The 23570-nt window shown below is 38.8% G+C and overlaps 1 protein-coding gene across 5 annotated transcripts in view; it reads left to right on the forward strand.

Moving 5' to 3' along the window:
* The window catches only part of Tent2 (terminal nucleotidyltransferase 2), a 56448-nt gene that overhangs the window by 7461 nt on the left and 25417 nt on the right, over positions 1–23570 (forward strand). For 3 of the 5 annotated variants that reach the window (XM_052743567.1, XM_052743566.1, XM_052743568.1), the window contains 7 exons: positions 2233–2406; positions 2600–2689; positions 5420–5657; positions 15056–15170; positions 15516–15607; positions 17076–17154; positions 23013–23082. In XM_052743567.1, coding sequence (XP_052599527.1) covers positions 2270–2406; positions 2600–2689; positions 5420–5657; positions 15056–15170; positions 15516–15607; positions 17076–17154; positions 23013–23082 — 821 coding nt within the window. In that variant the 5' untranslated portion in view covers positions 2233–2269. The remainder of the gene's footprint in view (positions 1–2232; positions 2407–2599; positions 2690–5419; positions 5658–15055; positions 15171–15515; positions 15608–17075; positions 17155–23012; positions 23083–23570) is intronic. The other 2 variants (XM_052743569.1, XM_052743570.1) reach the window with 2 other exon arrangements.

A 23570-nucleotide genomic window follows, 5' to 3' on the forward strand; every position in this document is an offset into this window, starting at 1 on the left:
AGTTTGCAGTCCCAGCAACAGTGAATGAATGAGGATTCTCTTTACCCCACAACCCCTCCAGCATTTGTTATTGGTCTTTTTGTTGATCTTTGCCATTGGATTGGAGTAAGATGATATCTCAAAGTTGTTTTGATTTGCATTTCTTAAGTATCATCTTGAGACCATCTTTCTCTTTGATTTTGAGCAGCTATTGAACTTCCCTTCCTTATCATTCTGGGAATTTGCCCTAATCTGGGTTTTCTTTCTTTTGAGACAGGGTCTCACTATGTTACCCGAGCTGGCTTGAGACTCTCTCTGTATAACAGGATGGCCTTGAACTCATGGCAATCCACTTGCCTCTTGTGTGTTACCACTACTGGCTGAAAATTTTGTACTTTCCAACTCTATCTCCTTAGTGCTGGGACTGCTAGTGTGTACCACCTTGCCTCATCTTTCTCTCTTTACCCTTCATATCTACAAGTATTTTCATTTTCCCTTATGTTGATACTATAGACAGGGATAGCCTTGTGGCTTAACATTTTACTTAAGCTTTAAAGCTTTAAGGGCATTAATTTGTGTCTTGTGGCTTCTACTATTGTTATTAGAAAGGCCAAAGACATGTTGATCCCCAGCTTTTTAATATTTCCTCCTCTGGAATATTGATAAACTAGTTTTCTCTGAATATTTTAAAATTCCATCTGTGTGTGTGTGTGTGTGTGTGTGTGTGTGTGTGTGTGTGTGTGTGTGTGTGAGAGAGAGAGAGAGAGAGAGAGAGAGAGAGAGAGAGAGAGAGAGAGAGAGAGAGAGAGAGATTGATTGAGATTTTTAGTCCAGGACATATTTTTCTTTGATTTGTTTAGGGATTCTCTTCTTTGTGTGTTTTTCTGTTTTTCATGGACTTTTCTATTATAATGTTGGATCACATAGTTGGGTTCTCTGGGACTTTTTCTTTGAATGTTTATTTGATATATTTTCTGCTTATTTTCCATTTTTTCCTCCCTCTTTGGTGATCTATGGATGCCTTATTTTAAGTTTAAATGAAAGCTTCTTATATATGAGTTGTACCTGGCAGCTGTTAGCATTTCTTGTAGGTAGGCTGAGCATGTAATTCTGTTGACTTGATGGTAGACCCTTTTACTGTGTTATATTGTTATATCATTGATTATTGTTATGGTGTGTACTGTTTTTCAGTTAAGAGTTTTCTACCTTTTTTTTGTTTTTTTGTTTTTTTGAGACAGGGTTTCTCTGTCCTGGAACTCACTCTGTAGACCAGGCTGGCCTCGAACTCAGAGATCTGCCTGCCTCTGCCTCCCGAGTGCTGGGATTAAAGGTGTGTGCCACCATGCCCGGCTTCTACCTGTTTTAAGAAGGAGATCAGGGAGTGTCGTTTTTAATTTGTTTTCTTGGTTTTTGTATGCTACCTTACCCACCCTTTTGAAGACTGTAGCTTTGCTGCATTAGTCATTGAAAAAAATTTAAAAAGGAGCATCTAGTGTCTTCCTAGGTTAATGACATGTTCTAATTGTCCTCTATGATAATTTTCCTTCCTCTATGGAACAAAACTGTTTTATTGCAAGTCTTTTGTGTATAGCCATTGAGAAGAATCTTGGAATTTTATGAATTGGTAGGTGACATACATTCCTTATTTTTTCAGATGATGTAAAGTACCATATCCTTACCTGATAGCATGTACCTTTTTATGAATTAGGTTGTGAATAAATGTAAGGATCTGAGCAACTTAATTAAATCTCTTGAATGATTCTTTTGTTGTTAGAATCATGGTGGTAAAAATTGTGTTGCTATGAAGGTAAACTTAGAGCATTTTCATCAGAAAATTTGAAACATGCATATTATTGAAAGCGTTTGAACGTGGTTTAGATTTTTTTTTTTTTTTTTTTTTTTTTTGGTTTTTCGAGACAGGGTTTCTCTGTGTAGCTTTGCGCCTTTCCTGGAACTCGCTTTGGAGACCAGGCTGGCCTCGAACTCACAGAGATCCGCCTGGCTCTGCCTCCCGAGTGCTGGGATTAAAGGCGTGCGCCACCACCGCCCGGCGTGGTTTAGATTTTAAATGAACTGTTAGTTATTTGTGATTTGCCCATAGTAGAATTTAAGACCTATTTAAACCTTTGGAAATAGCTTTGCAAATGAAATGACTAATTTAATAGCTGATTGTTTTAAGTAGTAGATAATACTTATCAAAGAGTTCTGTGTCTTTAAGTTATAATAATTTAGTATTATCTTCTTAAATTATAGGTAGAAGAATACATGTTCACCTTCAGTGAACAAGAGCATGTTCCCAAACTCAATTTTGGGTCGTCCACCCTTCACTCCAAACCACCAACAGCATAATAACTTCTTTGCTCTCTCACCAACTCTTTATTCACACCAGCAGCTTATTGATGCACAATACAACTTTCAAAATATAGAGTAAGTATGGTGTTATATTCGACCATGTCATTACGTTCTGTTTTTTCTTTGGTGTAATGGTTTTGTATTCAGTATTTGAAAGCAGAGAAAATATTATTAAACTGTTTTCTTTTGACTAGTTAAGTATTTAGTTTGTGTGGAATTTTTTGTTCTAAGGAAAAATATTTATGTTCTTATTCTGTGTTTTTTGTAGCTTGTCTAGAGCTGTGACCTTACAGCCTCTGACATATGGAACTGTCAGTCCAATACAGACCTCGACATCCCCATTATTTCGAGGAAGGAAGTAAGTATTTTCAACTTTTTAAAAGAAATGTTATAGTCCTAAGAACTATGTATCAGTTATATAAAACTATATGGATAGTGTGGCCTACGTTTTGTTTTCTGAAACCTATGCAATTAGATGAGTCACAGAGTTTTAAAACTTCTTTGAGTTCAAACATTTTAATGAACCTTGCAATGTTTTATTCCTGCCACTGCAGGTTTTAGTTGGAATAAAGTTATGTTTCTACAGAAATCTGTGTTTTGAGAATCGTAGCCACATCAGATGCCTTCTTATGAATTTACTAGGGTTGCAATAGCAAAGTACTGTAAACTGATACTTGATGCCATCAAGAGGCTAAAAATCCAGATCATACTCAGCACGGCTGGCGTACTTTGAAGTCCTTCTTCGCCATGTAGATTCTTGTTCTTGTACTCTCTGTATTCTTTCCTTTGCCCTTGTGGTGATCTGACTCTACAGGATACCCATTATAATAGATTAGGGTCCTTCCCTTAAGAACCCAGTTACACTTAATTATCTTTTGAAAAGTTTTAGCTCAGAAGATTCTTGTATTTGTTTGCTTTTGAGTCAGGGTTCCTTTGAGTAGCCTTGGTCTTCATGGCTACTCTGTAGACCAGGCTGGACTGGAACTCACAGAGATCCACCTGCTGTACCAGGAATTCTAATTGGTCTTATTAATAAAAACCTGGTGCCAGATATCAGGGTACATGCTGAAAGATCAGACTTCTTACCTCCACGGAATCCTCAGACCGGAAGGGCTTAGCTCCTTTCTCCATCCTGCCTTATCATTCCTCTCTTCACCTAGACAAATCATTTCCTGTTTCCTCCTCCTAAGTGCTGGAATTAAAGGCTCGTGCCTCCCAAGTACTGGGATCAAAAGCATGAGATCCCAAGTGCTGGGTTTAAAGGTGTGTGCCACCACTGCTTGGCCTTTAGTGGCTAGCTCTGCATTCTGATCTCCAGGCAAGCTTTGTTTGATAGAGCACAAACAAAATATTACCACAACCTGCTTCTGCCTCCCAAGTACTGGAATTAAAGGCATGCGCCACCACACCTGGCTGATATAAGGCTTTTTATAGTCATTTCAGAAACCAGTCAATTTTAAAAGAAATACATCTATTACAAAATAATTATAATAGAATTTCAGAGGAATTTGCTAAAATAACATTTGATAATATTTGTACAACAATATACCTTTTAAAACCTATCTAATTTCTATGTTACAAATAATTAATAGTAATTTAAAATATAGTAATGTTGTAAAAACTTTAAAATGATGTCATTAAGTCTCATTGTTGTCTTCTGTTTATACAAATGCTGTAGGATATAGAAGTTATAGTTATTCAAACAGAGATGGTATAGCTGCTATTTGAAATCTAACTTTCTGCTTCTAGAACCAAAGCTTTTGATAAACATTACAAGTTTTTCTGCATTATCATTGGGAAAGTTATATAACGATTCTAAGAATATTGACTTCGTTAGTTTTATTCGTGTATTTTTTTTAAATAGCTATAGTAGCCAATTGGGAACTCATGAGTGAAGATGAGTTCCATTAGTTCATAGTAACAGTTATTGTTAAAAATTAAAATTGGTATTTTTAATTGAAGATACTCAGTGTATGTGCTATAATTACTTCCAGGTTTAAAAAAAACAAATGTACTTTTATGTGTCTGGTCCTATATATGTTTACTTACGAGTAGGAGTTCCACTTATTTTGTGGATCTGCAAAGAGAGAAGAGTCAGAATAATGTCCGAGGAGCAGTGTAATAATAAAAACCTTTAGATGGCATTGACCCATAGGATTTTAGAGCTGGAAAGGAATTGGACCATTTTCTGTGACATAAAGTATTTTATGTGAACAACTTAGTTTATCAATGAAATAAATATAATTTTCCCTGTCAAATTACTGGTCTCTTCCCTTTCTAGTACTGCGGTCTGTACCTGGGGCTTCACGGGTGCTTGGTAGACACTCTGTGCTGACCTAATTATTTTCTTGTTATTTTGAAAATTTTCAAAATTTCTGAAAAATGTAAAAGATAGTATAATGTGTGCTTTCTCCTTGATTCATTAGTTGCAAAGTTTAGCTATGTTTGTTTTTATCTCTCTTCTCATTCTCACACTTTCTCCCGAATTATATAAAGGAAATTGTTGACATTCTTTATTTACTTTATCCAAAAACATCTCAGTCTATTCTTTGTAAAAATAAAGACATTCTCTTATATAACCAGAACACTTTAATCATCCAAAAGACATTTATGTTAATGCATATTATCGGAAATGCAGCTTGTTTTCAAGTGTCTCCTGTTGTCTGGTACCCTTTATAGCTTTTATAAAAATGTCAGTTTAGTTTTTCCTACTGATGAACCAGAACCTTTAAAAATATGTGTGTGTATGTATATATATACCACTTAATTTACTTACCCTTTTGTTAGAATTTATCTTTAATTCTTAGTGTTTGTATAATCCTATCTGTAGGCATTTTTCTGTATTGTTTTCAATGTGGTGATGACTCATTTTAGTAGTTCAAAAGCATACCATTAATTATCTTTGTTTTTGTAAGGCATTGGAAGGCATCTCTTGTGCTGAAAATGAATATTAAAAGTCCACTAGGGAGTTGCTAATATAACCCTACCCAAAAGTCACAGTGCTGTTATTTTCTGTTTCTATATTTGTATGCTTCTGTTGTCAGAACGTTGTGTCTCTAGTCACTAAGGTATATTTGCTTGTTTTCAGGAGAATAAACGATGAAAAAAACTTTCCTCTTGATGGTAAACGGCAGCGTTTCCATTCACCCCACCAAGAGCCAACTATAATTAACCAGATAGTGCCTTTATCAGGTGACCGAAGATATTCCATGCCACCATTGTTTCACACACACTATGTACCAGATATAGTACGATGTGTTCCACCTTTTCGAGAAATTCCACTGTTAGAACCTAGAGAAATCACACTGCCTGAGGCCAAAGATAAGGTAATTATAATGCAGATGTTCATTTTGCCTTTTGGAAGGTTCATATAAAGAATGTATTAAAAGGATCAGGAAAACCTAATTTTCTACATTTAGAATATTTCACTTTTTTTTGAATGTTTAAAGTTTTATTTTCTTCCTAAATATCAATTAGATTGTGTGTGTGTGTGTGTGTGTGTGTGTGTGTGTGTGTGTGTGTATGTGTTTCTGTGTCTGTGTCTGTGTGTGTGTCAGTCAGTCATAAGGACATTTGTCAGAATCAGATTTTTTTCTGACTTACAAATTTGGAATAACAGCCAAAACATTTGATTCTTAGTTGTTAGAGAATTCTCTTACAACTTATTCTTTCTCAAATGAATGAATGAATTTTTACTGGTGGTGTTTTTTTGTTTTGTTTTGTGTTTTGAGACAGGTTCTTTTTATATAGCTCTGGCTGTCCTGGAACTCTGTAGACCAGGCTGGCCCAGAACTCACAGAGATCTGGCTGCATCTGCCTCCAAATGCTCAGATTAAAAGTGTGTATCACCACACCCAGTGCAACTTGTTTTTACTGTAGAAAAATATGTATGAATATTCATATAGTAATTGTAATAAAATGTTAAAAAGCATTGTCTTTCGAATTTATAGACAAATAGTGTGATCAAGAAAGATTTATCAAAAAGATCAGTAAAAATTCTTTCAGCTAAATCAAAGTATTTGCTTTGGAAAATGATGTTAGCATTGGGGACAAAGAGTTCTTTAATATCAAGTAGTAGTAAACAGTCTAGAAGACTGTCGCTCTCCTCAGCTATACTTAGTGGAAAGTTAAGAAGAACTTGTAGGTAATTGGGAAGGGTGTATAATGTCTGTCATCCTTTTGTTCTTTGAGTGATATTGTCAACTTTCCCTTTCCTCTACTCCTTCCCTTTCTTCACAGAGTCTTGCTGTGTAGTTCAAGCTGGCCTTAGATTGAAACTTACCCCTTCAGATGTACAAATCAGTAGATTTTACTAAGTTCACAAAGTTGTGCAGTTATCTGTTTCCAAAACATGTTCAACACTCCCAAGAAAGTTTGTACCTCAATGGTGTTCATTTTCCTTCCTACCTCCTGTAAGTAGAATCCTTCGATCTATGGCCATTTGTGCCTCGTTTCTGGCATAATGTTTTTAGGGTTTATCCATGCTTGTTTGTATTTTTGAGACTACTTGCCATGTAGTTTAGGTGGGCCTTGAACACACTTTCCTACTGCCTCAGCTCACTGAGTGTTGGAACTGCATTTCTTTTCAGTAGAATAATATTTTGTTGTATAGATATATACCATATCCGTCTGATGGACTTTTAGGTTTCTAACTCTGACTGTTATGAATAATGGTGCTGTAATTGTCCTGTGTACAAAATTTTGCATGGATATGTTTTCACTTTCTTGATGCATACATAGGAGTGAAATTCTTGGGTAATGTGGTAAACTATGTTTAACCTTTTAGGAACTGCCAAATGTTCTGGAAAGTGGATTTTATATGTATACAGATGTTCCACTCTATTTACATCCCTGTCAACACTTGTGACATTTACTTGTGATTGTCTCTCTTTTTTAATTCCTTGCAGTACTAGAGATAGAACCCAGGGCTTTCAACATGCTAGGCAAACACTGCATTGCTCTTGAGCTGTATCCTTATCCGGGCTCTCTTTAGTGGAGCCGTTCTGGTATGAGAACGGTTTCAGTCTCCATTCTCTAATGGAGAATTGGCTTGTTGGACATTTGTGTGTTCCTTAGAGAGATGTCCATTCAGATTCTTTGTCCCGATTTTAGTAGGTTATTTGTCTTCTGGCTGCTGAATTGTAAGAGTTATTTTTGTGTATTCTGAGTATTAGCCCTTATAGGTACATGATTGCAAATGTTTTATCCTTTCTGTGATTTATATTTTTAGATTTCTTGTTGATGCCCTCTATAGCACAAAATCTTTTCATTTTTATGTATTCCAATTTATTAGTTTTTCTTTGGTTGCTTGTGCTATTAGTGTTGAATCTCAAAAACCACTTCTCAATGCAGTGTCTTAAGTATTGATGCAGATGTGTTATAAGATTTGTCTATTTATTTATTTTGAGACAGGGCCTCATTATGTAGCTCTGGCTAGCCTGAAACTTAATATGTAGACCAAGCTGTCCTTGAACTCATATATACCTCCAGAGTGCTAGAATGTATTCTAAGAATTTTTACTTTTAGTTCTTACATTTAGGACTTGGATCCATTTTTAATTAAGCTCCAGCTGTATTCTCTTACTATTGGTTCATTTGTCCCAGAATCATTTATTAAAAAGATTTTATTCCTTCTGTGCCAACATTTTCCTTACCATGAAGTAGGAATAATTAGACAAAACCGGTGGGAAAGAGGAGAAAGCAAAGCAAAATTAAAAAAACAACATGGGATGTTTTGGCACTCTTTCTTCTTCATTCCTCTGTTCCTTCTTTGCTTTCTAAGTTTAACTCCTGTGTCCTAATGTGAAGGCCTGTAGTATAAGGCCAGTGAGGTGAACTGAATCCTCTGAAGGGATATATAAGTAGTTACTGTATATATGGGTTTTTAATGTATGCGTGCTAGTAGGACATTTAAAGTGGGTTTATTACTCATAGATATTTAAATAGATTTTTGTATGTACTTATGTTTGTAGTTAACTGTTAGAGCTAACCAAAGAACTTACTTTTACATATAGCTTAGGCATATGTTGAATCTGTAAATTTAATAATGTGTAATTAATATTAGTCAGTAATAAACATCTGGTAAGATGTGATTCCATATTTTTGTTTGCTTAGTCATATAGAAAAATTTCTCCTAAATGTACTATCTTTGGAATTAAGGCATTTCCCCCAGAAAAGTAAAGATAGATTTTGTAGTTGAACCAATTTTTTCGAATGATACTTTATTTCTGCCTTATTGTAAGAGAAAGAAGGAAAGTGCTTCTGTTTGTTCTTTTTTTTTTCTTTTTTTTTGGTTTTTTGAGACAGGGTTTCTCTGTGTAGCTTTGCGCCTTTCCTGGATCTTGCTCCGTAGACCAGGCTGGCCTCGAACTCACAGAGATCCGCCTGGCTCTGCCTCCCGAGTGCTGGGATTAAAGGCGTGCGCCACCACCGCCCGGCCTGTTTGTTCTTTTAAGTGAGTACTTTATTTCTGGAGACAGGAGCTCACTGTGTAGCTCAGGCTGACTTTGAACTCATGATCTTCTTGGTTCCACTTTCTGAAAGCTCAGATTACAGGTGTGCTACTGAGCCTGGCTTAAGTGCTCTCTTTTTGAGAAAACTGATGTTCATTGATATCTTTGCTCTTTAGACATTCTAAACATGTTATGTTATTTATTCTTTCAACAACCTAGTGGCATATAGCTATGATCCTAAATTTTATTGACATTCAGAAAGTTAAGTGATTTGCTCAAAGTCTATCTAGTAAGTGGTAAGACCAAGATTTGACACCTGTCTCTAAAAATACAAAGAGGAGGAATTTAATGTGCTAAAGTCTAGAATAGAGAGACCACATTATAAGACCTGGCTGTAACATCACGTGATCTGTGATGGTAATAACTAACTATTCTACTGAGTGTCTATTGCTGCCAGAAATGTGATAAGCAATTACATGTTACCCCCTATAGAATGTATATTGAATACAGTATCTAATGTGAGATAAATAGGCAGTGATTTAGACCCTTGAATGCATAGTCCTATGGCATTAGAAGTTTTTGAATAGATGAAATAACATAATGACTTGTATTTTGGGGAGGAGGATAGGTTTTTGCAGAACAGAGTTGTTTGGTTTGGAATGAGATGGCCTTGAAGGTGGACAGTCATCTTAAAGGTTGTTAATGTATCTGGATAAGAGGTACTGCCGAATTAAGTTGTGACAAATGGTAGTGGAAATGATATGTGAGATAGTATAAAAGGAAGATGGATAGATAGGGTTTTGCTTTGTGGCTCAGGTTGGCCTCATATTCACAGTCCTCCCGCCTCAGTTTCCCAAATGCTGGGATTACATTTTGGCCCACATGTGACTACAATGGGTTTCATTTAAGTGTTGTTACAATTTCCTTATTTTGTTATGCAACAGATACTGAGTACCTACTGTGATGTCTGGGATTATGTTGTTCTACTTCAGTTGACAAACTGTTGCGAGTCTTTCTTTGTCCTGCCAACCAGCTCCCAAATCACAACACGGAGACCTATTATTAATTATGAAAGCTTGGCCGATAGCTTAGTCTTGTTTCTAACTAGCTCTTATAACTTAAATTAACCCATATTTTTATTAATCTACATTCTACCACATGGCTTTTACCTCTATCCCATTTTGTGTATCTGACTCATTCTGTGGCTGTCTGGTCTCTCTGCCCTTCTTCCCAGCATTCTCTCTGCCCCGAAAGTCCTGCCTGGCTATGGGCCATTAGTTTTTTATTAAACCAATCACAGTGACATACCTTTACACAGTGTAAAGGCATATTTCACAACAACAAATGTTTTCTCTAAAAGAACAGATAACAAATATTCTAGATGTTCAAACTATTTGAGTTATTGACTCCACTTAATAAAATGTGAAAATTTAATTTGTTTGTACACAACAGACTAGAGGCTGTATTTCGCCTTTTGGCCCTAGTTTGCCAATCCTTCTGACTGAATAAAATAAAATCTCACCCTTATATGACATGTTAAATTTTGCATTAGGCCGGGCGGTGGTGGCGCACGCCTTTAATCCCAGCACTCGGGAGGCAGAGCCAGGCGGATCTCTGTGAGTTTGGGGCCAGCCTGGACTACCAAGTGAGTTCCAGGAAAGGCGCAAAGCTACACAGAGAAACCTTGTCTCGAAAAACCAAAAAAAAAAAAAAAAATTTACATTAACCATTTTTACTGAATTTATTACAAACTTGGGTGCCTATATCTTCTTGTTATGGCAAATAGCGAACTGTGTACATAAAATGTAAACAATAGTGTTATTAAACCTCTCAGCTTTAATTTAACCATTCCAACATTATATGACCATACTGAACCAACACATGACCATTCATATGATGAATATTAATGTTTTTAGTTTGGGTCAGCTTCCAGTTGTTAAGCATTCCTCATGAATATGTGCATATGTCTGGTGGTGCTTTTTGTTTTTTTTTTTTTTTTGGCAATGCAACTGTATCTCTGTTAATGCAGCTTCTTTTTCTCCTCCTCCTCCTGACTATTCTTGATCTTTCACTTTTCCAAATAAAACCCATTTTCTTAATTTTTAGAAAGAAGGATTCTGTTTTTGTTTGCTTGTTCTCATTATCTTGACTCTACATACCTGTTTCAGGAGAATTGATTTGTTTACTAACAGTTTTCTGATCTGTTAACATGGTATATCTATTTATTTTTGTTTTGAGATAGAGTCTTGCTCTATAGTCCATACTTGTAGTAGGACAGGCCCTTAGGGTTGAGGAAATTGGCTTAGACCAGTTGTCAAGGCATACACATAATGTACTTCCTTATCAGCCAACCTAGAGTCTGCCTGAAGGCCTAGCAACAGATGCTGTCAGAGTTCCTGGCTGCTGTCAGAGGTCCTGATAGTGTGGAGAGTCTGTCTGAGGGCCTAGCAACAGTCACTGTTAAGAGTTCCTCATCGTGCCCAGCCAATGAGGGGTGACCACGCAGACTGGGTGCTGGGAGGAGAGTATATAAGGCCTTCCCTGTTATTGAATAAACTAGCTCATTATTTTTTTTTCATCTGACTCCAGATGTCTGTGCTGTTGATGCCCTACCTTCTCACCCCTCCCCCAAGGGAGCCGTTAGGATCCAACAACACATACTGACCTTAAACTCATACCAATCCTGCCTCTACCTCCCAAGTGCTAGGATTACAGGCATGGTCATACCAGGCTTACCTCTTCATATATTTAGATGTCTCTTAAGTCAATATTTTTGTGAATTTCAGCCTGTACGTCCTGCAGAGCTTTTGGAAAATAGACTTGTCGATAGTTTCATGCAGTTTGCTGCTGTCATAAGTTTTTTCAGAATAAATTTCTCTTGTTAGTATGTGTGATTTAAATTGTTCTTTATCTTCTCAGCAAGTTAAAGTGAGAAAAGGCCTTGTAAAATCTGTTAACATGTCCTCATGTCTCCATGGAAATGTGCTTCATCTTAGCACAATTTCTCTAGTCAGTCTAATTTCAAAAACTTTATGGAAGTTATTTCACATCTTTGTCAGGTAGTATTCCTAAGCCTTTTTTGTTTAATTTTAGTTTGGTTTTTGTTTTATTCCTTTTTTAAATTTATTCTTTTTGAGATTTTAGTTATTCTATTTTTTTTTTTTCTGTTATTTGTGTTTGAGTGAGATGGCTACTTTTTCTGTGCTCCTTTTAGATAGGGAAGGCTAGGCAGGATGTCTTCATGGCTCGAGACCTCCTCCTCTGCTTTACTTCTTCCCTACTTTTGTCTAGACAAGGAATTTTTACTTTTGCATTATTGATGCTTTTAGACCAGCTATTTCCAGGGGCAGTTACCTTTGTCTTGTAAGTTGATTAGTTGTATCCCTGGTTTTTCGATGACAGTTACATACTCTACCTGTTATGGTAACCAAAATAGTTTGCAAACATTATCAAGTATTTCCAGTAGTCAGAGTCATTCTAGACCTTTCCTTTGCCTTTCACAGCCCTACCTTGTTTAGATTTCAGGGCCTAACAGTTTTTTGTTGGTGTTTTTCTTTGTTTTAAAAGGGATTTTCATTTATGTTTGAGGTCCCTGAACTTTTAGTGGCCTTCTTGTATTTGCTTATAAATTATAGCTTGTTAAGTATACTTAGGCTTGTATGCTATTCTACATCAAGAGGGAACCATCAGTTTGGAGGGGAAGAAGCAAAAGGTAGTAGCTGGAGACCATTTGTTTTCTGGGTCTCTGATTGTAGGGCTACACTAATGTTCTTTCTCTTTCTGCTTACTGCTTTCTTTGGTACTGTACCATTCTGGTATTAGTGTTTCGCCTTCACTGTCAGATCTGGGGTTCATGAAAACTATAGAGTCAGTTACATTGTATTTGTTGGCTGTGTGGTTTTGGTTTGGTGTAAGACGAAGTGCTAAACAGTCTTACTAATAAAAAACCCGGAGCCCGATATTGGGGTTAAAACCAAGAGATCAGAAAAGCAGAAAGAAGCCAGCTACGTTCTCACCACTTGGAGATCCTCAGCCAAAGAGAGCTACTTCCTGTATACTCATGCCTATGTGCCTTTCTGTTCTGCCATCTCATTTCCTCTCTCCGCCCAGCTACATCACTTCCTCTTCCTGCCCAGTTCTGTCACTTCCTGTCTGTCTGTACAGACCTCCAGACCTTTATGGTTACTGCTGGGATTAAAGGTATGTACCACCATGCCTGGCTCTGTTCCCAGTGTGGCCTTGAACTCGCAGAGATCCAGACGGATCTCTACCTTCCACGTGATAGGATTAAAGCTGATAGGATTAAAGGCGTGTGCTACCATTGCTTGAACTCTGTTTATTATAGTGGTTGGCTTTTTCCTCTGATCCTCAGATAAACTTTATTAGGGTGCACAATATATTGGGGACACAACACATCACCACAGTTTGGTTTGATCTGTTTATTTTCCTAGTTGCTCTTTCTTTTTTTGTGGGCTAGGCATATACAGATGTTTAAAAAAAATTGCATCTGTTTCATGGTCAAGTTGTCAACAACTCTTGAGCCTTCTTTAAATATTCTGAATATCATTTAAAAAAATAACATCTTAAATGATGAATGAGACTTTTGTCTGGTTATAGATAGAGTGTGGGGAGGCTTAAGGAGAGGCTGAAAATACAAAAGAGATTGAAGAACTGATGAAGGTGTCTGTGCTCCTGAGGTGCACAGCAGGCTTGGATAAAAAAAATATTTAGCAAGAGGACACTTATCTTAACAGAAGGAAAGAGGTGAGATTTCCTTCAGGACTGTTAATTTATATGCTTTAGCACAAAGAGGAATTGTATCTGTTATTTTTAATTTTCTTAGCCCCCCCCCCTTCTTCTTTTTCTTTTTTGAGACAGGGTCTCATGTAGCCTAGGCTGTCCTGGAACTCCCTATGAAGCCAAGGATGGCCTTGAACTCCTGATCCTCCTACCTCAGTCCTCTTGATTGCTGGGATTTGCAGATGTGCACCACTACGCTTGGCTTTTCTTAGAAAAATTTTAATATGAGATTATCTGCAAGAGAAAGTAAGTTTAGGGGCCTTGAAGAAGGCAGTACACATTTTGGAATGAAATAGTGAAAAATGGGAACAGTATCTAAGCAGAGGCAGGGGAGTCAAGGCTGAGTGATATTAAGGACGCTAAGCTAGGCTAACCCTTACACCAAACATTTGAAGAACTTGACTTTCCATAAAGCTTTTCAGTTTTGTCTTTTAGGTTTAATTTTAGAAAGAAAGTGGTGTCTTCGTTGTCTTCCGTTGAGGATTTTGTAGCACAGCCATTAGACCGTAGGGGATAAAGTTTCTAAAGTGTGATAAAGGAGAATGGTTTGGGAGATGCATTCTGGATTAGTGGCTGCATAGAGAAGGGCATTAGGACCATTTGGGTGCTGGTGAGATAGAAGAAAAGGGAGATCTCAAGGGACTCCTGGCCAGGTCTAGAGCAGCTACATTAGAGGGGGTGGGGGTGATAAGACAGTGAGTTGAACAGGAAACTGAAGCTGAAGTGGTGTGTTGGAATTGAAGATGTCAGCACTGGAGCACATAGCTGTGACAGTACACCAGTGGGAAATAGTACAGTGAAAGAGTTTCAGAAGTGGAGTGTATTGTGGTAAGTGTGACTCACTGGAGATAACCTCATCATCCTGTGGTAGCAGCAAGAGTTGGGGCGGAGGGAAATATTCACCATGTAGCTACCTAAACACGGGAGAGCCGCAGATGGCAGCCTCTTCTGAAGAAGTCAGGGTTCAGAGAAAGTTACACAAAATGGAGTGGAAGGTGGTTTGTGTGAATATAGAAGAAGATGGGACTTTCTAAAGCTGCTGTGTGTGGCAGAAGAGACCTGTAAATTATTTTACAGTAAAATAAATATTTTAGACAATGTCATGTACAGATGGTTTCTGTTGCATATTCTTATTACTTGTGATTGTGACTCTTAAAAGTATAAAAATTATTCATGGTCCACATAAAAGCAGACAATATGAAAGGGTTTAGTTTGCTGAGCTGGAGTTATACTCATGAATTATCTGACTACTTTTCTGTCACTAAAATATTTTATTTTATTTTTTTAAATTTGCGTATAGTTTCTCAAGCCATTCTTTTTTCTTGAATAACAATAGCTTTGAATCAGAAAGTGTTAAGATAATATGGATTTATTTTTTAAATGCTGTCAGTATTCATTTACACTGCTTAGTACAGTAGTTATAAATTTCTGAACAAATATTTTGTTGTCGTTTTCTTTTGTGATGTATTCAAGTTGAGTCAGCAGATACTAGAGTTATTTGAAACTTGTCAGCAGCAAGCAAGTGACTTGAAGAAGAAAGAACTCTGTAGAGCACAGCTGCAGAGGGAGATCCAGCTACTGTTCCCACGTACGTGCGCCTACTTTGTGTGCCCTTCCTGTCCGTGCGTTCCTAGTTACAAACTGCAGGCTTCCTTACTGGTTTCTTCTGCTTCTCTAGAAAGCAGACTCTGCATGCCCTTCCTGTCCGTGCGTTCCTAGTTACAAACTGCAGGCTTCCTTACTGGTTTCTTCTGCTTCTTTAGAAAGCAGACTCTGCATGCCCTTCCTGTCCGTGCGTTCCTAGTTACAAACTGCAGGCTTCCTTACTGGTTTCTTCTGCTTCTCTAGAAAGCAGACTCTGCATGCCCTTCCTGTCCATACGTTCCTAGTTACAAACTGCAGACTTCCTTACTGTTTTCTTCTGCTTCTCTAGAAAGCAGACTTTTTTTGGTTGGATCATCTTTAAACGGATTTGGTGCCCGGAGCAGTGATGGCGATTTATGCTTAGTTGTTAAAGAAGAACCAGTAAGTGATGAGACATTCCAAATCCATTTCTCATGTTACGTCAGTTAAGGAATAGAACTTGAATTATTTTAATAATTATTTGAATTTTCTGTTTAGCTGTAGAAGGACCTCTTCCCCTGCCCCACACTCATAAGGCACAGCATGGTGTGCTTAAGAGCAGCTCCAGTTCTGAGGGGTTGAAGTGAGCTAGCTTTGAAGTGTGTGGTTTTGGAAGTGTTGCCTCTTACTATGAAATGTCACTGGGTGGGTTGAGTGTTTACAGGATGCAGTAAAGCAAAGCATATGGCAGTATTATCTTCTTGATAATAGTTTCTTTCCATTTAAATTCTCAGTGATCCCTTTTTAAACCCGCCCCCACTTTGAGTTTGTTTGTTTTCTTGAAAACAAGACTTCAATGAAATTTAAAGTAAGACTATTGTGATTTATTATATTTAACAGTTTTTTCTAAGATACTTTATTTCTGGTTTTATTTTTATTTAACAACCAAATTGTGTTATTTAGAATTATATTTATTTGGATTTCCTGTTAATTGATCTTTTGAATATATCTTAGTATTTTCATAATAGATATTCAGTAAACTTACTCAGTGTAGCCTCTTGTAGTTGTTGAGGTCTCTTTTAAACTACCATACTTTTTGATTAAATTGAGTATAATTTTAATATTTCATGCTATGATGTATAGCCTTAAAATGCAAACAAGCCGGGCGTGGTGGCGCACGCCTTTGATCCCTGCACTTGGGAGGCAGAGGCAGGTGGATCTTTGTGAGTTCAAGGCCAGCCTGGCCTATAAAAAGAGGTCCAAGACAGAAACCCTGTCTCAACTCTCCACCTCCTCCTAAAAACCAAACCAAAACAAAACAAAATCTTTTGAATTATAATGGGTAATTTTATTCTTCTGGTTGTTGTAAAAGAACAACAGGTTTATTCCAGGAAAGAATCTGCTGTTTTTCTGTGCTTTGAGACAATGTAAAGGAAAAGAAAAGGGGGAAAAAGAAGCAAGCTAAAGAACCCTTAAATGTCACTGTAATGGAGATTGCAAGCCATGCAGCTAGACTTCACTCAGGCATGTCTTACTAGCTCTGTGGTTTTCACCACATGCTGAAGTCATATTGCCCCAGCTTACACACAGAAGGACTCTACATTGTATTTAATCCATAAGCACTTCACAGTCTTGGTAAGGAAATAAAACATGCTGCAAAGTTAAGGTTTTGTTAAATTTTGCTGGAAGAGATTTTTTTTTAACACCATTTATATAAAAGAGAAAAATGACAGGGTTGTTTTCAAATAAAAAAAATGTCGATTCTGAAATGTAGATCTGGAAGATAACTATTGAGAGTTGACTTTCTGTAGTTATTTTGAAAAATAATTTGAAAGAAAAATATGTTTTGTGTTTTGCTGTTGTGTTACTTGAAAAAAAAATCAAACACTAAGCTAAGAAAAAATAATGAAAAAACACTTTAACTTTTCAGTGTTTTTTTCAGGTAAATCAGAAGACTGAAGCACGCCATATACTCACCTTAGTCCATAAACACTTCTGTACTAGACTTTGTAAGTCTCGCATGCCTTCTGACATAACGATTATTTAAAATGTTGGTCACTTAATTTTTCTGGTAAGAATTTTTCTGATGAGACTAGATATAATGTGGATTGTTTTCTTCTAATTAAATTCTTTTAAACTTTTTCTTTTTAAAATAGGATCTTGCAGTATATAAATATATATAGCCCAGGCTGGCCTTGAACTTGAGATCCTCCTGCCTCAGCCTTCTGAGTTCTGGGGTGACAGGTGTGTATATCATGCCCCTCTTCTCTTAAGTTTTGACTACTTTTAACTTTTGGTTAAAAAGCATGATTTAACAAATCATTATTGAACTTACTTGAAAAATATTCTGTGGACTGCATCTTGAGATTTGAAGGTACATAAGCTTCCCTTCTTTCTCTCCAAAGGTTATAGACCGTTAGGAATGAACAGCTAGCTGTAAGGCAAACATCTGAGTAGCCAGAAATGTGATAGACATGGTCTACTAGGTGAAAGTGTTACAGCCCTGAGGGGAAAGGGATCCTGGCAGTTGGGAGCCAAGGAATACCACAAAGTCCATTGCACAACAAAACTCACAGAGAGATATTGGGAAAGACACAGGAGGGTAGCTGCCTCTGCTTGGGAGAGAAACAGCAGAGATCTGAGTGGGAGGCAGGCTTTATATAGGGTTTCTTGGGGGCAGAGCTTTCCAGGGTGGCCTGGGGTTGGTGGGATTTTTATGGCCTGATCTTGGGCTTTTTATTCTATAGGGTGAAGCTTGGCTGCCTGGGTCTCAAGGGACTGGGTAATGACTCTTTAGGGTATCAGTTGAAGAGTGAAATGGGGAGGGAGTATTCTGGGATTGCTTGGGGGGAGATTTTGAAATGGTAGTGGAGGTGGGCATGGCTGAAAGGTAAGTGTGATGTCCTCTACTTATGCTAGAGAGCACCTGGGAAAGGGCTAGTGTTTGAAGTTAGAAGGTGGGACAGTGGTGAGGCAAGAAGATAGTAATTGGTGACCTGAGTGCTAACTTCTTTGATTCATGTGTAAGAAGTTCCGCTGTGGCCAGAGTGTGTAGACAAGGTGCCCATCCTTGGATAGCATGGTCTAGTACTTGTCAAAATAAGTATGCAGTGGGCACAAAGGAAGACCCCAGTTAGTGACCCAGGACGCTGAGGACATATCCCTCCTTTTTTGTAAGAGAGAGAGAGAGAAGGGGTGAGTTAAGTCCAGAAGATGTAGGGCTTGGGCCTGGAGGAGGACCTGTTGAAGCTTGTGAAAGGGTTTGGTAATGGACACAAGAAGGGGCTTGTGTGAGGGGCCAAGAGCTGCCTCATGTAAAGGGCAGGAGAGAAGAGAGAAAAAAGGATTGAAGAGTGTAGCTAGAGTTTTCCTGCCTGGCCCACAGTCAGGACAAATCTCTGACACCCGCCAGTCCCACAGCCATTCAGACCCGACCAAGTAAACACAGAGACTTATATTGGTTACAAACTGTATGGCCGTGGCAGGCTTCTTGTTAACTGTTCTTACAGCTTAAATTAATCCATTTCTATTAATCTATACCTTGCCACGTGGCTTGTGGCTTACCGGTACTTTACATCTTCCTTGTCCTGATGGCGGCTGGCAGTGTCTCCCTCCCCAGCTTCCTGTTCTCTCAATTTTCCTCTCTGTTAGTCCCGCCTATACTTCCTGCCTGGCCACTGCCAATCAGTGATTTATTCATTGACCAATCAGCAACACATTTGACATACAGACCATCCCACAGCAGAAGAGTGTAAAAAGTCAGCCATCCCTAGGAAGGATAGAATTTTGTTCTTTGTGGTAGGGACCAAAATCGATTGAATTAGCTGTTTCCTATCTAGGGTAATGGCTTTGTGAGTTGTAGTAATAGCTAATCCCAGATAAGTAACCTGAGGAGTCGACAGCTGGACCTTAGAGGATGGGACCCTATATCCCTGGCTGGACAGAAAGGTTAATAAGGTAGAGGTATCTGCCTGGCTAATTTGCAGGGATGGACTACAAAGGAGAAGATCATCTATGTATTGTATAAGCTTGGATTTAGGGAGAGAGAAAGAGAGTAAGTCAGAAGCTAGAGCCTGCCTCGTAGATGTGGGATGTGGAACCTCTGGGGTAGGATGGTCCAAGTGAGTAAAAAGGTGAGTGTCCATGTCAGTCCAAGTAAAGGGAAAGATATTTTGTGACTTGGGGTCCAGAGGAATAGAAAGGAAAGCATCCTTGAGGTCTAGGATGGAGAAATGAGAGGTCCCCGAGGAGGAGAGTATAGGGGTTGGGGAGTATGGGGTGAAGGGGAACCACTGCTGAGTAGATAAGTCAGGGATCCTGAGCCAAGCAATAGGGTGCATTGGGTTTTTAAACCACGGGTATGCGAGTAGTAAATGGGGAAGAAGTGGAGTGCAGAAGGTTCTTTAAGAGGTCCAGAGATAAGAGCCTTAAGTCCCCTGAGATTTGGAGAGAGTGGGCATTGAGCCCGTGTGATGTCATTGATAGGGTTTTGCAGTTGGGTGACAGGAGGGGAATGATGTTTGGCTATAGAGGGATTTGGGGTGTCCCGTACTCAGGGGTCCACCTGGGAGGCTGGTAAAGGGAACAAACCATGTGTCGGATTGTGTGGTTTGGAGGAGAAGGAGGAGGATAACAGCCAGTGAACCTGGAGTCAAGTGGATTGGGGAGTGAAGGAAATAGAGACTTCCACTTTGGCTAAGAGGTCCCTTCCCAGCAAGGGGATGGGACAGGTTGGTACCACTAGGAAGGAGTGAGCAAGGGGAATTCTGCTAAAAATATAACTAAGTGGTAGGGTTTTGTGAGATTGTTAAGGCTGTCCCCCTACCCCAACAATACGGGAATTAAAAGGAGAGGTAGGTCCTCAAAACTCCATCAGGACTGAGTAGGTAACCGCAGTGTCCAGAAGGAAGGAGATGGATCGCCCTGATATTGTGGTGACTACTGGAGACTCCCTGTCAGAGATGGCTGTGGTTGGGCCAAGGGAGACCAGGCCCCCTCAGTCATCCATGGCCAGACCTAGGAGGTTGGCTGGACGGCAATCTGGGCTTGATATCATCTTGCTGAGAGGGACATGGGAGCATTTAATGACCCAGTGTTCCTCTTGATGGCACTTTGGACATGGTTGAGGTGGTTTATGAGGGCTCAGGCAAATCCAGGCTTAGTGACCCTCCTGACCACATCTGAGGTATAGCGAGCCTGGGCAGTTGCTGTGACTAGCCAAAAGGCCTTAGCTAGCATCAAGTATTTTGTTTTCAGACTTTTTCATCTCTCCCATGGTACACTTTGAAAGCCATCACTAAGACTTCTGCCTGGGGAGTCAGGGGCTCCCTCTCTAGATGCTACAGTTTGGCCCTCATGTCAGGGAAACTGGGAGAAGAAGTAGAACTTTAAGGGCAGGCTTATAGAGACAGACCAGGGGGCAAGTTGTCTGGACTCAATCTGCATGTGCTCTAGCCTGACCTCTAGCCTATGCTCTTCAGGAAGATTGTTGGTGAGAATCATATAAACATGGAAGGTGAGGTTGTAGATTGGGTAATATATTGGAATTTTTAATAAAGGTGGAAGAGTTAGCAGTGTAGGACCCTAATCTCTTTTCTGTTTGAGAGAGGTAATTAATGAGAAGGAACAGGTACCCTGAACAAGTGATCCACCTAGGCAACTCCTGCAAAGGGAGAAACGTGGCCAGTTTAGTCCAGGTAGGAGGAGGTGAAGGGGGTCCCAAAGTGGAGCAGGAGGGAGTAGCGGGAGGACTAGAGGCTGCTGGTGGACTAAAACTAGGTAGGTGCCAGGGAGAATTGACTCAGATGACCTGCCGCTAAGGAGGGAGAAAGGGAGACTGAAGAGGTTGGAGAGGGAGAGAAGTGACTGGCTTGAGACTGGAAGGGGTTAGCGCAATCGAAAATAACGGAGGAATCATCTAGTTTGGGCTTCGTAGCTAGGAGTTGTTTTTTCCTTGGTTGCCTTATACCATGTGGTCAGTTTTGATCAAGATGGGAGTGAAGTCACACGGCAAAATCTATCCTTTCCAACCCTAGCAAAGATGGCTGTCAGCCATGTGGTTGCCTCCATCCCTATGTGGGGACAGCAGCTAAGATGAGGGCAAGCCACAGGCTTACTTTAAGATTACCTGTCTATAGATCTTTAACTACCAAGTTTCAAGTTAACCTTTTTGTTACAGATTTCACAGATTTTAAATCATACCCAGTATGCTTGCAAATCTTGAGGTACAGAAAATTAACACAATAGTCTTACAAATCTTGAGATAAGAGTTATATCTTAAAGTTTTAGAAAGTTAAACCCTAACCAAGAGTGTGAAATGAGTAGCAGTAGTCCCCCTTGGGAATAGTCTGTCCCTTTATTTTGTTCTGCTCTCCTTTCTCTGTTACTTAGTCAGGTGGTTTGCCTGATGCGGGATAAAGATTTTAGAGGAAACCTTTAAACAAGCATGCTTGGGTCTAGAGGAGAGGGGTAAGTTCATAGGTCAAGTGTCTGCTGGATAAACATGAGGACCTGAGGTCAGATCTCTAGCACCCATGTGAAAATTCTGGGTGTGGTTAGCTTATGTGTATAACCCCAGCACTAAGGGTCAGGCGTGGGGCAGAGACAGGGATCCTGGCTCTGACCATCCAGTCTGTCCAGTTATTGAGCATCAGATTCATTGAGATTTTATCTCAAAAAACAAGTGGGAGAAAGAAAAAGATACTAGATTTTGACCTCTGGACTCCACACACATGAACTCACAAATGCATGTGTACTTGCATATGTACATGGAGGAGAACATCAGACTTGACCCTCCCTACCAAAAATGCTAACAACAAAATTTTTAGCTTTTAAAAAAGAAAATCCGGTATTTTCCTTTTCTATAGTTAACACTTTAGAATATTGCTCCAGTGATAAATGTTTGTAGATTTTTTTAAAAACTACTTCTCTTTTGTTTTTAATTATGTGTCTATGTGTGGGTATGTGAACAGTGCAGGTGCTGTGGAGACCAGAAGAGGGTGTTGGATCCTCTGGTGCTGGAGTTGCAGGCTGGTTAGGAGCTGCCCTATGTGGGTGCTGGGGTCTGAACTCAAGTCCTCAGGAAGAGCAGTATGTGCTCTTAACCACTGAGCTGTCTTTTCAGTTTTAATTCTATAAGTTCCTAATTTTCTGCAATTTACATGTATTGTTTTCTACAATGCATTTTTATACCTTTGATGAAATTAAAAATGTGTGTTTATGTATTTTATCCTCTTTGAGATCATGCATAATTGAATGTATTCTTGCCTTACCAAGTTGCAAACATTTGCATATTACAGCAGATTTCAATGACTACTGTTTTTACTGTGAGTCATACCAGAATTTAGCTATTTCCTTACTTTTAGCTAATTTTTTTACTTAGATGTTCCAATGAATGTCTTTATACTACTATATACTAAAATTGCTCTTTATAGATACTACTATATACTATATACTAAAATTTTATTTCAAAATCAAAAAACTTTAAAGCATTTTAAATAGTATAGACTTGACCCTTAGAAGGACTTGATGTCTGTCTGTCTTTCCTTCTTTTCCTTCCTTTCACTCCCATCCCCACCCCACCTCCGCCCTGTGTGTGTGTCTGTCTCTCTCTCTGTCTCTCTCTGTCTCTGTCTCTCTCTCTCCTCCCCCGCCTTCTCTCTCTCCCCCACTTTTTCCCTCCCCTCTCTCTCTCTCAGATAGGGTCTCAATGTGTAGCCCTGGCTTCCTAGAACTCTCTTTGTGTCCTTCTTTTTCAAGGACAGCATGTTCTTAAGTTGGTTTTAACAATATACTACTTTTAAACTGCATTAGAATATTGTGAGTGGGGAAACATTGGTAGATACTCACATGATCTTTTCTCCTTCAGCTGGCTACATTGAGAGACCTCAGCTGATTCGTGCAAAAGTGCCAATTGTGAAGTTCAGGGATAAAGTCAGGTAAATAATTACCAATCCCTCTTTTTTCAGGTGCTTTAGATTAATCTTGGATAGTCATCTAATGTGGATAGCCAAGAAATCAGGTTATAGCTCAGCAGCTTATCTTCAAGGTTTTAGAAATAATTTTCTTTTTCCTATTTTTATTTTTATTTTTTTGAGACAGTCTCATGAATCAGGCTGGCTGTGACTTTGTCATATAGCTGGGGACAGCTTTGAATTTTAGAATCTTTTGCTTCCACTTCTTGAGTGCTGGGATTGTACTTGGGTGCCACTACACCTACCGTCTTTTAAATTATTATTATTATTTTTTAATAATCTGAGCAGTCTTCATGCTTAACTGAATTGATTTACTCTGCTTCAATTTTGAGAATTTGGGACTATCCAGTATAAAAAGTATTTGGGTTTTAAAATGATTTTCTTGTCGCCTACCATGATGGCACATACTTGCATGTTGATTTCTCTGAGTTCGAGCCCAGCTTGGTCTATAT

The sequence above is a fragment of the Peromyscus californicus genome, unplaced genomic scaffold, assembly GCF_007827085.1.
Source record: "Peromyscus californicus insignis strain IS unplaced genomic scaffold, ASM782708v3 Scaffold_18__1_contigs__length_77618521, whole genome shotgun sequence".
Classification (NCBI taxonomy): Eukaryota; Metazoa; Chordata; class Mammalia; order Rodentia; family Cricetidae; genus Peromyscus; species Peromyscus californicus.